General features: G+C 37.1%; 2 protein-coding genes across 2 annotated transcripts in view; both read left to right on the plus strand.

The window, feature by feature from the left end:
• LOC133849020 (RING-box protein 1-like) overlaps positions 1–12,524 on the plus strand; it is a 123,237-nt gene that overhangs the window by 73,061 nt on the left and 37,652 nt on the right. The gene's annotated exons all lie outside the window — the stretch shown is intronic.
• Positions 1–12,524, plus strand: part of LOC133848391 (carbonic anhydrase-related protein 10) — a 33,074-nt gene that overhangs the window by 19,228 nt on the left and 1,322 nt on the right. The window contains exons 2-7 of the mRNA XM_062283938.1: positions 3,554–3,601; positions 7,135–7,271; positions 7,372–7,563; positions 7,680–7,842; positions 11,132–11,286; positions 11,973–12,104. Coding sequence (XP_062139922.1) covers positions 3,554–3,601; positions 7,135–7,271; positions 7,372–7,563; positions 7,680–7,842; positions 11,132–11,286; positions 11,973–12,104 — 827 coding nt within the window. The remainder of the gene's footprint in view (positions 1–3,553; positions 3,602–7,134; positions 7,272–7,371; positions 7,564–7,679; positions 7,843–11,131; positions 11,287–11,972; positions 12,105–12,524) is intronic.

Here is a 12,524-nt window from a genome sequence, read left to right on the forward strand (position 1 = left end):
AACTTGATCTGCGTGCAAACATAACAAATGCTGTTGAAAAACAACTTATAGCAATCACTTATAGTCTCTGAGATCCAGTGTTTCATACGGGCAGACAGACAGACAGACAGATGGACATGGCTATTGATGCTGATCAAGAATATATACACTTTATAGGGTCGGAGATTCCTCCTTCTACCTGTTACATACATTTTATAATACTCTTCTTTCTATAAAAAGAAGAAAAACTGCTGACCAAGGTGACAAACACTCATTTGAATAGATTTCAAGTGATTTTAACGCCAATTAGGAAAGACAAGTTGCGCAAATCGACTGCGACAATCGACAACGACAACGACAATCGGCAATCGCCAATCGACTGAGACATTTCCATTTTGAATAGATAATGAAAGTGCGGCGGCAATCGGAATGCCCATAAAGCATCCAACAAAGTGGCGACACTTGGTCGCATTTTTGGGTCGAGAAAGATAAAAAAAAAAAACACCACCCGAAAAAACTGTTATAACAATAAATTAAGTTGCTGCTGCAGCATAAAACCAAATTGCCACATGACCGACCGAAGAAGGGACACAACAGCACCAGAATAAGAAAGAAAGAAAGACGCTGTGCAATCTGTTGACGAATCATCATCGCAGATGAATCGAATGGAATCGAGAGAAACTTACGAGAGAGCGTAGCGTAAACTGGCTTACAGACTGCCGCAGCAAGCCGCAGCTAGAGTTGCTGGATTAGGGTTGCCAGGGTGGGCAGCAGCCAAAATGCCGTAAAACATTCTCAAATGCTTTTTATTGAGCAGCTTTGTGCCATTTTTCGGTTTGACTTGGTTGCGAGGCCAATTTAATAGCATACTTTTCAGCACTAAGCAGCCAAACAAGAGGCAACGCGACGCCACCAAGCTCGCAACTTGAAATAGCAGCAGCTGAAGACCAACAACAGTAACAACAACTATCCCACAAAATATACGCGACAAACAAACAAAATGAAGTGACGGCAACTCGCGACTCGTGCAACGCCAACGCAAAACGGACGTTCATTGTTATTTCAAGAAAAGCAACACGACAAAACCCAACGCCAAACCGACAAGCGCCTAACTTTCTCTGCCTCTCTCTTGCGCTTCCCTTTCTCCAGCCTTTTCTTCATCTTGAGCAGTCCAAAAGTCTTACATAAGCAGTGCCTCTATTAATACTCTTCTCAAGGCAGCCAAAGTCCTTGAAATCGCTAGATAAAGTCAACACAGCAATTAGAATAGCGTGTTAGCAGCATAAATTTAAATAAATGCAGAGCCTTCTAGTGCACTACCGAGAGGGTTTAAAGACTTAAAGTGCTGCAAGTGATTTTATAGATTACAGTGGAATAACGTTTTAGAAGCAAAAATTTCATGCAAACAACCGATTACTTGCATTAACTGCAAAAGAATGCCTCCTTTATTAATTCAGCCCTCTAGTGCACTACCGAGAGGTCTGAAAGACTCTTTAAAAGTTCAAAGACTTATACTATAGAATTGCGTAGTAGCGGCAACTGTTTAAGAATGCATTTATTAAGGTTCAGCCTTCTAGTGCACTACCGAGAGGTCTCAATAAGAACTTAAAGTGCTGCACGTGAATCACGACTGAATTAATAAACGACAGAATTTCCCAGAAGTGTACTACCTTTATTAATGCAGAGCCTTCTAGTGCACTACCGAGACGTCTGAAAGACTCTATAAATTGTTGCAAGTGAGTCTCGACTGAACTTATAGAATGTTCTTTAAAAGAATGTTGGCATAAAGTTAGAGAAAGCTGCAGTAATTTCTTAATGTAGAGCCTTCTAGTGCACTACTACAATTTTGTGCCCTGTGTGTGCACTGTGCCGGACAATTTTTTGGCATTTTAGATTTTATAGTACGGGAAAAAACTATATAACCAACTTAACGTGTTTGTATGATTGTTTTAAACGATTATCACATTGAAGAATACTCGCACAAAGTAAGAGAAAACTGTAGTCCTATAACCTTCTGGGATTTCCTAGAAGTGTACTACCGAGAAGTCTCAAATTATTTTTTAAGTCAATCTCAGTGAAAATTTGCTATTAATGTAGGCTTAGTAAAAAAGGCTTAATAAAAAAGTATCGCTGATTGCAGCTGCCTTAAAAAACGTTTAAAAACAACCACGACCTTCTGCAGTAGCCAACACCTTTTTGGTTTTTTTTTTGAGATTTAGTATAATATATTCCAAGTGTTCGTTGCAAAACTATATATCTAAACTTAAAGTATTCATGTTGACGTCTTACACGGCAAAACTTTGCCCAAAAACTCCGCTGTTGAGCACAACCATGCGCAGCACCGAACATTACCGACTTTAGTTTGCCACACTTACGACATGTTCATCTTCATAGTTGAGAGACCGCGACCTAAGTAGAGAAGTTGAAAAGAAGACATAGCATAACGCTGGTAGCTGCAGGAAGCAGCAGCAGCAACAGCAGCAACAGCGATTCCAACGACTCCCTTTCTCAACATCCGCTTTGACTTGCAGCAATTTCTTTTGGCTTTATTGCCCCAGCCACCGCGCGTCGCTCTGTCTCGCCAGCCAGTCAGTGTTTGTGTGTGTGTCTGTGTGTGTGTGCTACCCGCTGCGGCACGACGCATATAGCATAAATTTTGAATACGCTCCAAAGTGGGGGAGTGGGGATTTTTTGGTCCGAAAGAAAAATAGCGAAAATTGTCTGTCGCTTGATAAAGCGGAAGCAGAACTTGCCCATAAACGAAATGTGGCAACTGAGTGTAAACTTTATTGGCGCCCGACTGACTGGCGACAACGACAACGTCGACATCCTAGACAACCAGGAGTCTCCATTTTCACTCTCCCCCCTCTCAGAATCTGTAGAAGCCTTTTACCAATGTTTGGACGTTGACTCATGCGATACGCATTTAGCCAACGCCAGACATTGGCGTCTCGATGGCTGGCTGACTAGAGTTTAGCATCCCACCCCAGCAGAAGGAGCAAGGGCAAGGGAAAAGGAACAGGAGCTGCTTGTTTGTTTTGTCTGCCTCATTTCTCACTTGTCTGCGCCATAAGGAAATCTTACATTAGTTGATTTCATGCGCTGTTTACATTGGCAGCGAATTATGCGCATTGAAAAGCCAAAAAATAGATTTGGCTGCCAAACTGGGTCCATGACCGACGCCTTGCTGCGAACCAGGAACCATTCTGGTGTCATTGACGCGGGGATTCGATTCGATTCCATTGGGGGGAATATTGGTTTATATGCCTAAGGTGGAGTATGTGTAAGTTGAGACGACTTTTGCCTAGACAAATTTCTAGTGGGGAAATGAAAGTGGTTTTGTCAGCTGGCTCTCTGGTCTAGTCTCCGTCTCCGTCTCCGTCTCGATCTCCATCTCCATCTCCGTCGCTGTCTTGAAACTGTATGTGGAACTAGGCTTAAAGCTTTGGCACATTAATGCATCTCTTGGTCTTTCTCTTATTGTCTTTCTCGCACTGAACTAACACATTTTTCTCATCTCTCTCTCTCTCTCTCTTTACATTTCTTTTTCGGTGTTTGTCTTTCGCATTTGCAGAAGTCCTGTCCAGCTGGGAGGAATGGTGGACATACGATGGCATTTCCGGTAAGTTTTACTTTTCCCCCTCTAAGCTTGCAATGCAATTTAAAGAGCAATCACAGCATTCGTAAAATTCTGCAAAAATCTCTCTTTGACTAAACATTCGTTGATGCACACAACACGACACAAGTAACGAGTTAACGAATCCTCGACTGATAAGAAAACCTAATCGTATACAAGAACTGAGAGAAATGCATAAAAAAAAATGACAAAACGGAGCGCAAAATTGAATTCATTTCAACAATTCGATAATACATACTAAACTATGAGAATTTTTACTTACATTCAATTTTCCTTTAGCATTTGCGCAGTTCAACTGAAAGAAAGAATGAGAAATGAATTACAAATTAAATTTGTAGAGAAGGCATATCCATTAAAGTTTAATGTTCACTTACTTAGTTAACATGAAATATATAATTCTTAAAAACAACACATCAAGAAAACTAGTAAGAAAGCTACAATGGAGTCTACTCGACTGTGAGATACTCGTTACACATTTTCAATAAAATGAAGAAGAATACTACAATTGGCATATTTTGTATGTAATAGTATATTGATATACCAAATATATCATTCGGCATATTTTTGTGTTTCTTTTTAGTACAACAATTTAGTATATTTTAATAAGCGCGGAATTATTCTTTAAATATACTAAATTGATGTACTGCATGTATCAATACACCAAATACCAAATATGGTCTTTGGTATATTTTTGTATTTTTTAGAACATCAACTTGGTATATTTTGAATGGGGTATTATTCTTAAAATATACATTTTTGTTCTGATAAGGTAAAAAAAATATGCCAAATTTTCCATTGCCTTCCAAATACCAAATACTAAATGCCATATTTAGTATATTTATTTACTATTACATTCAAAATAAACCGATCGAAGTTTTCTTATGTGTTATTATATTTAAATTAAACTTATATTTTCTACTTGTCGTAAAAATAAATAAATAATCATATCGTAGAAAAAATACAAAAATATACTGAAAGTCATACTTGGTATATCGATCAACTATTAAACTTGACTTAAATTTAATAAAGAAAAGGGGAAAAGAAAAAGAAAGAGGCAGAGAGAGTTAAATAGACAGAGAGAGAGAGAGAAAGGGAGGAACACATCAAAGAGTTGTCAGCTTGTTTAGGCGATTGAATTGCAATTGAAACGCGTTTCGCAGGCGTCCGAAAACAAATTAAATAAAAATGCGCAAGGAAAGAAAAACAAATTAAATAAACGGCAACATTTTTGTGGATAATACGCAACGATACGACGCATGTGAATGAGTTTGAGTGTGTTTGTGTTTTTGTGTTTTTGTGTGGGTCTGAGTACCAGGGGCATTTTTGTTATTACGCCGCATGGTGGCAACTTGCAACACGACGCAGTTTTATTTATGCAACACAGCAGCAACAACAACAACGCAAATGAATGGATTGAGTGGGCGAGCGAGAGAGAGAGAGAGGGAATAAGTGAGTGCATGAATGCAAAACTGCAAATGAACAGCAGAGCAGCAGAGCAGAGGCATGCAACAAAGCGCACGCGGCACATGACACATGAAGCGCCTTTTTTAAACTTTTGACATTTATTGCAATCTGCGCTAGTGTGTGTGTGTGTACGTCTGTGTGTGTGTGACACTGTGTGCGAGTCTAAGTGCATTATGCATTATCCAAATGCAGTTGCGACACATTGAATGAGGACTTCACGAACAGCAAATTATTAAGCAGAAAAGGTGACAGTTGAACTATAAAGACAGCGAAGCAAGAGAGAAACTAGATAAAATAGCAAAACAGTGCGGTATTTATTTCAAAATATACCGAATTAATATACCAAAAATATACTGAAAATATACCGAATGTTGAATTTGGTATAATCATATAGTACTACATGCAAAATATACTACAAAGTGAAAAACATTTAGTACATGCAAAATAGACCAAAGATTGGAAAATATACCAAATGCTATTTTTGGCATATTGATATAGTCGTACATTACATTACATTCAAATATACTATAGTTGTTAAAATATACTATATTGTCAGCTAAATACTATAGGTCTTATTATCTACACCAAACTCTTAATTCAAAATTACGCTTTGTATTTGTATCGATTTGTGGGGGAGAAAGAAGGCGTCTCAAACATAAAAACAGATTTTAAAAATAGAAGAGATAAATAAAAATATAAATATAAATTCATTTAAGATTTATTCATAAAAAATAAAATTCAATGTATGAGTTAAGCAGAAAATTATAAATATGTAATACATTTTAAAATCTGAAAGATTTTCAAGAATTAAAAAAAAATAGATACAAAAAATAGAAGAGATAAAATATATGTAACTTGACTTTTCCAAGATTAAAAAAATAGAAGGAATAAAAGAAAGTAAATTGAAATTTATTTAATACGTATTCATAAAAAATAAGTCAAATCTCGACAAAGAATTAAAAAAGAATATATTTTGAAATCATGTAAAAAGAATAAACAGTAAGAATATAAAATCGATGCATTCATAATTTTATAATCAAATAAATTTTAAGTCGTAGCAAAAGACAATCGAAATGGAAAATTGAATTGAATTGATAAGCATAAATAATAGAAATCATCTAATGCAAATAAATTGAAAAAATGGTCTCCTTTCTCCTTAACTCATCTGACATTTTAAACTAAAGTTTCAACTTGAAAATCGAGCCAAAAACAAGACTCACAACGAGCATTCCAATGGATGCAAATGCCACAACAATTTCAAAGTTATTTTGTGTGTATTTTCGGTTGTTGTCGTGTTGTATTCAATTTTTGTTTCCTTTTTTTTTGCAACATACGTGAAGCGCAGTGAAAAATATTTAATTTTCCATATGGCAATTGCAATGCAGCAGTGAGTCGCAATCACACCCTTTCTTTTTTTTTGTGCCTTATCTCTTTCGCACTTTGAGTTGGCAGTTCATTGTTTTGAAAAGTTTCGACAGTTTTGTCTGTCACATCAACAACACAGCAGAAGCAGAAGCAGAGGGTGGAAGCAAAGGGAGGTATGTATGTATACATACTAGAGTGCAGCTCCCGTTGGATCATTTAATTGCTATTTAAACTGACGGACAGCAGAAGAGCAGCAGCAGCTGCTCGTCAGCATCGACGTCGACGAGAAGCTTATGAAATTTCATTTGGTATTTGAATTGGCGACTCGCGAACCCAAACCTCGCCTTGCCTCCCGTCGCTGTTTACATTTGAGAGGTGACTAGGACACGTTTTCCATTTCAACTCGAACTGAAATAGGACGAACGATTGACAAGCATCGCTCATGGACTGCTGAATTCATCGCTGCTTTCCACTACCCTGGGGAAGCGGTGAACAAATTCTAATTTCTTAAACGTTCATTTTCGATTATCCCTTGCTCAGATTTGTTCAATTTAAATTGCTTATATCATAGAGATTGAGGAAAAAGTATAGTTTGTTAATAGAGTATCTAGAAGTCGAGCCAACATACATTGTTAATACAAACGCCAGCGACATTTGCGTACACACACGTAACGTATTTGATTTTGCAGGTCCAAGCTTCTGGGGACTCATCAATCCGCAGTGGAACATGTGCAACAAAGGACGACGCCAGTCGCCCATTGATGTGGTGCCCGATAAGCTGCTCTTCGATCCGTACCTGCGACCGCTGCATATTGATAAGCACAAGGTAAGTGAGAGTTGAGCCAGCAAGCACACATTTCTGTATGGAGTTGTCTCTCAATCGTTGTCATTTTTCTCGTTGTCGTTGTCGTTGTCGTTGTCAACAGGTTTCCGGCACACTGCACAACACTGGTCAATCACTCGTCTTTCGCGTCGACAAGGACACAAAGCAGCACGTTAACATATCCGGCGGTCCGCTCGCCTATCGCTATCAATTCGAAGAGATTTACATACACTACGGCACCGACAACAGTCGCGGCTCCGAGCACTACATTCAGGGCTATAGTTTTCCCGGCGAGGTGCGTACTTTTGCTCTTATTCTCGCCGAGTGATGAGTGATGAACACACTCTTTATACTATTTCCATCTATTCTCATTCCCTCACTCTCTCTCTCACTCTCTTTCTCAACCCGCAGATACAAATCTATGGCTTCAACAAGGAGCTGTATCACAACATGTCCGAGGCGCAACACAAATCCCAGGGCATTGTCGGCCTCTCGTTGATGGTGCAAATTGGCGAGACGCCCAATCCAGAGCTGCGCATCATAACGAGCACATTCAATAAGGTGCTCTATCGAGGTGAGTGTGCTACATATTAATATACTTATTGTCCGGGACAAGATTGCAAAACATGACATAAAAAAAGGGTTCTTTAGCTATAATAAGTATTCATAAATTAAAAAGAAAGTACTTCATCAGTTGAACTCTAAATCAAATATAGTTTTAGTCTCTTATTTCATGAAGTGGGCTATCAATATCAAAATATACCGAATTAATATACCGCAAAAATACTATAAATATACCAAACTTTATATTTTATATATTGACATAGTAAGCCGTATTAATTTCAAAATATACCAAATCAATATACCACAAAAATACCAGAAATACACTAAACTATATCTCGATATACCTCGATATACATTCAAGGCAAGTAAGAAAGCTACAGTCTTGTAGCTATCCATATCGAATAAAAGCAAATAAGTGCGGTATTATTCTTAAAATATACCAAATGAATATACCGCAAATACCGAACATATAAAGACTATAATTGGAATATTGAAATAGCGAGACATTCAAAATATACCATAAAATACACAATATACCAAATGCTATATTTGGTATATTGATGTAGTAATGCATTTATACCATAGAGTGCAAAATATACTAGATTGTCAGTCAAAGCAACTAAGTTCTGCTCATACAAAAGTATTTCTTAAATAACTTACAATAGTTTTAGTGTCAATTTTAAACATTTCTCTTGAATATGAATACTTTCAAGGTATTCCAGAAACGAATTTAGGTGCTAAGCAAGCTAAGTTCGGTATATTTTGTTTCCTATACTAACAAATTAAGGTGTTGAGCATGGTCACACTTAAGTTTGGTAGATTTTGTATCCCATCCAAACGAATTAAGCATGGTCACAGTTAATTTCGGTATACAACTATCAAACCTACTTCAATGAGAAGATAATTAAGAAATCAGCTCTCGCTATTTAGATATTTTAGCACACAAATGAATTAAGGTGCTAAGCCTGGTCACACTAAAGTTTGTTATACAACTATCTAACCTACTTCAATGAGCAGATAATTAAGAAATCAGCTCTCGCTCTTTAGATATTTTAGCACACAAATGAATTAAGGTGTTAAGCATGGTCACCCTTAAGATTGTTACACAAGTATCTAACTTATTTAAATGTGCAGCTGTGTATCGTTCACTTCGATCACATATCGATCATCTCTAATGCTGTTTACCATCTCTAGCAACATCGGAGTTCAATGAATTCTTTCGCTGCTGGGGCTTCGCTGCAATTGGTTGGGGCAACATCATTTCCGCTACGCAAAATGTACCGGAAATGTTGCAACAGCCACGTTGCTTTCGTTGCCGCTGCGTTGCGGCCAGCCAGCAGCACTTTTATGATGTCATTGCGGAGCAACAACAGTGACTGCAACAATTGCAACAGCAACAACAGAAGCAACAGCAACAGCAGCAGCAACATAATTATGTGTGCCACCGTCTCGCAAAGTGAGCCATAAAAATTGCTCGACAGCGGTTGCCGCGAAATTGGCGCCGTGGCGCAAAGTGACGAAAATGAAACCTCGAATTACACTAAACCGACACTTAATAATTCCCTTTTTGCCCCCACCTCTCCCTCCCTCTCTCGCTCTCTGTCTCTATTTCTGGTTCTCTGTCGGCGGTTTCAGTTTAATAGCCTTTTTACAGGTCGTACAACTTTATGTAGACCCGTGCACAAAAAAAGGAAAAAAAAAAAGAAAAGAAATAAGCACCGGACAAGCTTTGCCTCGCGGTTGCGGTTTAGCCTTCACTTCTCCCCCTAAAACGTTCCGCGACTGAAGAAAATATGCGGCCAATTTCTGCGAAACCAACAAGCAAAACAACTTCAAAGTTAAACAGCTTCAACGAGAACACGAATGCAACAAAGAGCGGCTCTTAAATGTGCACCACGAATATTGAATGCACTTTCCAAAACGATGATTCCATAAAGATCAATCAGACTTATATATTTATTGATTATGTTATCGATGAAGCAGTTGCAGTTGTTTGCTTCAGCTATTTGTTACCTTGGATAAGTCACCGGTATAAATTTAACGATTTTAAGTTATCGATAAATCAATACAAATATCTTTTTACTTCAGCTATTTATTAGTTTTTACTTTCAATATCATGTAGAATACTAGTAACGCTAAATCACTGATTTACATTTATCGATGTTAAGTTATCGATAATTTTTGACAACTATCTACTGATTGTTGCTTATTCAAGACTGCTTATGGTTTTCAAATAGAATCTATTATTAACATTAAAACCACACTATCATCGATAAATCAGTATTATACATTTATCGACAATGTTATCGATCAATTAATACAACTGTATGCTTGACTTTTTCGCTGCAAACTAATTTCAAACATCCTCTTATCGAAATTGCCATCAATTTACAATTTCAATAGTTCAATTATACTATTCGTTACATAAATAACATTCACGATACTGTATCGATAAATGTCTAGATTATAAATAATTATCGATTGTCATCGATTAACCATTTCAATAGTTAAACTATTCATTACTTTGATATCTTTCGCGACACTGTTATCGATAATTTATCGACAATGGTATCGATTAATTAATGAAACTATTTGCGTTACTTTTTTGCTGCTTTGTACTGTTAACTATTTTGAAACACCCTATTATCGATTATACAGTTATCGATTAACTCATCGATCGACCCGATAACTGTCTAGATTATAAAACGCACACTTCAATTATCGATATTTAAGCAGAGTGTACAATTTAGTGCACGTATTTGCCAACGAGCAATTCTGATGCAAATACTATTTTCTATTACCACCTTTTTTTGTTCGAATGAGGAATTCTCTCTCTTCCTCTCTCACTCTTTCTGTCTCTTTCTTTGGGCATTGCTGTGCATTCCGTTCGCGTTTTTCCGCCGCCTCATAAACCGCGAGGCGCTTCATTTCCGGCTTGGCATAATGATTTGTATGAATGAAGTCGAGGAGCTCCGGCGACGTTCAAGTGACCAACTAGAAGGCGTCGTCCTCCTCTCTCCCATCGAGTCCCGGGTTCGCCCCCTTTTTTCACTCCTGCCGAGTCTAGTCTGAATTATTCATTAGGTCTGTCGACTCGCAGACGTTTTGCATTCATATTTCTTATTTTTTATGTGGCAAAGGCAAAGGCACCTTTAGAACTGCATCGAACTCTGGCTGGCTGCACTTTGAACTTTGTTTGATTTGCATACCCTGTAATTTGTCACTAAGGGGCATGCTTGATGAGTAGATACTTGATGATTAACAAAGTGTTATATTTTGTGTTCTCTCGTTTTTCGTAGGCTTCTCGACGCCCATTCGCCACATATCGGTGCGATCGCTGCTGCCGAATACGGATCATTACATCACGTACGAGGGATCCACCACGCATCCGGGCTGCTGGGAGAGCACCGTCTGGATCATAGTTAATAAACCCATCTATATCACGAAACAAGAGGTAAGCAATGCTAAGAGCTGTGGGACAGAAGGGAGGCGATGTTTCATTGATTTCACAAGCGACCGCAAATAATGAAATGCATTTGCGTTTTGCAATTGCAATTAGGGAAGTCTTTTTTTTTTATATATACATATTATTCTACTCTTTTTTTGCACTCTTTGTGTGTGTGTGTGTGTGTGTGTGTGTTGCAAATGCAATTATAAAATTTCTCATCAATTGGGCAACCGGTTGGAGCGCGGTTCAGTCGCGGTCAATGCGCTACTCTGCGCATAATTAAAAAACAATATTTGGTTAGTTTAATCAATTTGCATATTCGCATTAAGTGCCGCCACGGATAACAACAATTCTGTAACTAGAAGCGAAAAAACACAAAACAAAAAAGCAAGCAAAAACAAAAACCAAAAAAATAATAATAATGCAGCAAATCAAATGAAATATTTACAATTTGTTAAATCGCACAACAAAAAAAAAACAATCAGTAAAACAAAGCAGGGCTCTTGTGTCAATAATACAACTTAATCGCAAACAATGGCTTAATCAAACAAATTACAAAATATCAAAATTGAAAAACTAATGAAGCCTCTTGCAACATAAATTTCGATATAGAAAAATCTCTCTGTAAATATTTATCATATTTTGAATCACAAGAAATATGTTGAAAATAATTTTCTTTTTAATTTTCGCAGTTATATCAACTCCGACGACTGATGCAAGGCTCCGAGAGTACACCGAAAGCTCCATTAGGTAATAATGCGCGTCCCGTGCAAAGTTTACACCATAGAACCGTAAGGACGAACATAGATTTTAAGCGTCACAAGGTGAGTAAACCTCAATTTAAATAAATAAGAAATCTATATTCGCTATAAATTTTTCATAAAATATACCAAATTAAAATACTGCAACAAAAACTCAGTTATACTGAAGGTCATATTTGGTATAAAAACAAAACACTGCGATATTAATCTTTAAATATACCGAAGGTCATATTTTGTATGAAAGAAAACAAATATATATTATATCATAAAATATACTACATGATATACCAAAAGCCATATAAAAGCAGTACAATGCGGTATTATTTTTGAAATATACCAAATTAATATACCACAAAATACTGTACACATACTAAAGTCCATATTTGGTATAAAAGCAAAACAATGGGGTATTAATCTTGAAATATACCACACTAACATACCGCAAAAATACTGAAAATATGCCGAATGTTATTTTTGGTACAT

This window comes from Drosophila sulfurigaster, chromosome X, assembly GCF_023558435.1.
Source record: "Drosophila sulfurigaster albostrigata strain 15112-1811.04 chromosome X, ASM2355843v2, whole genome shotgun sequence".
NCBI classification, from domain to species: Eukaryota; Metazoa; Arthropoda; class Insecta; order Diptera; family Drosophilidae; genus Drosophila; species Drosophila sulfurigaster.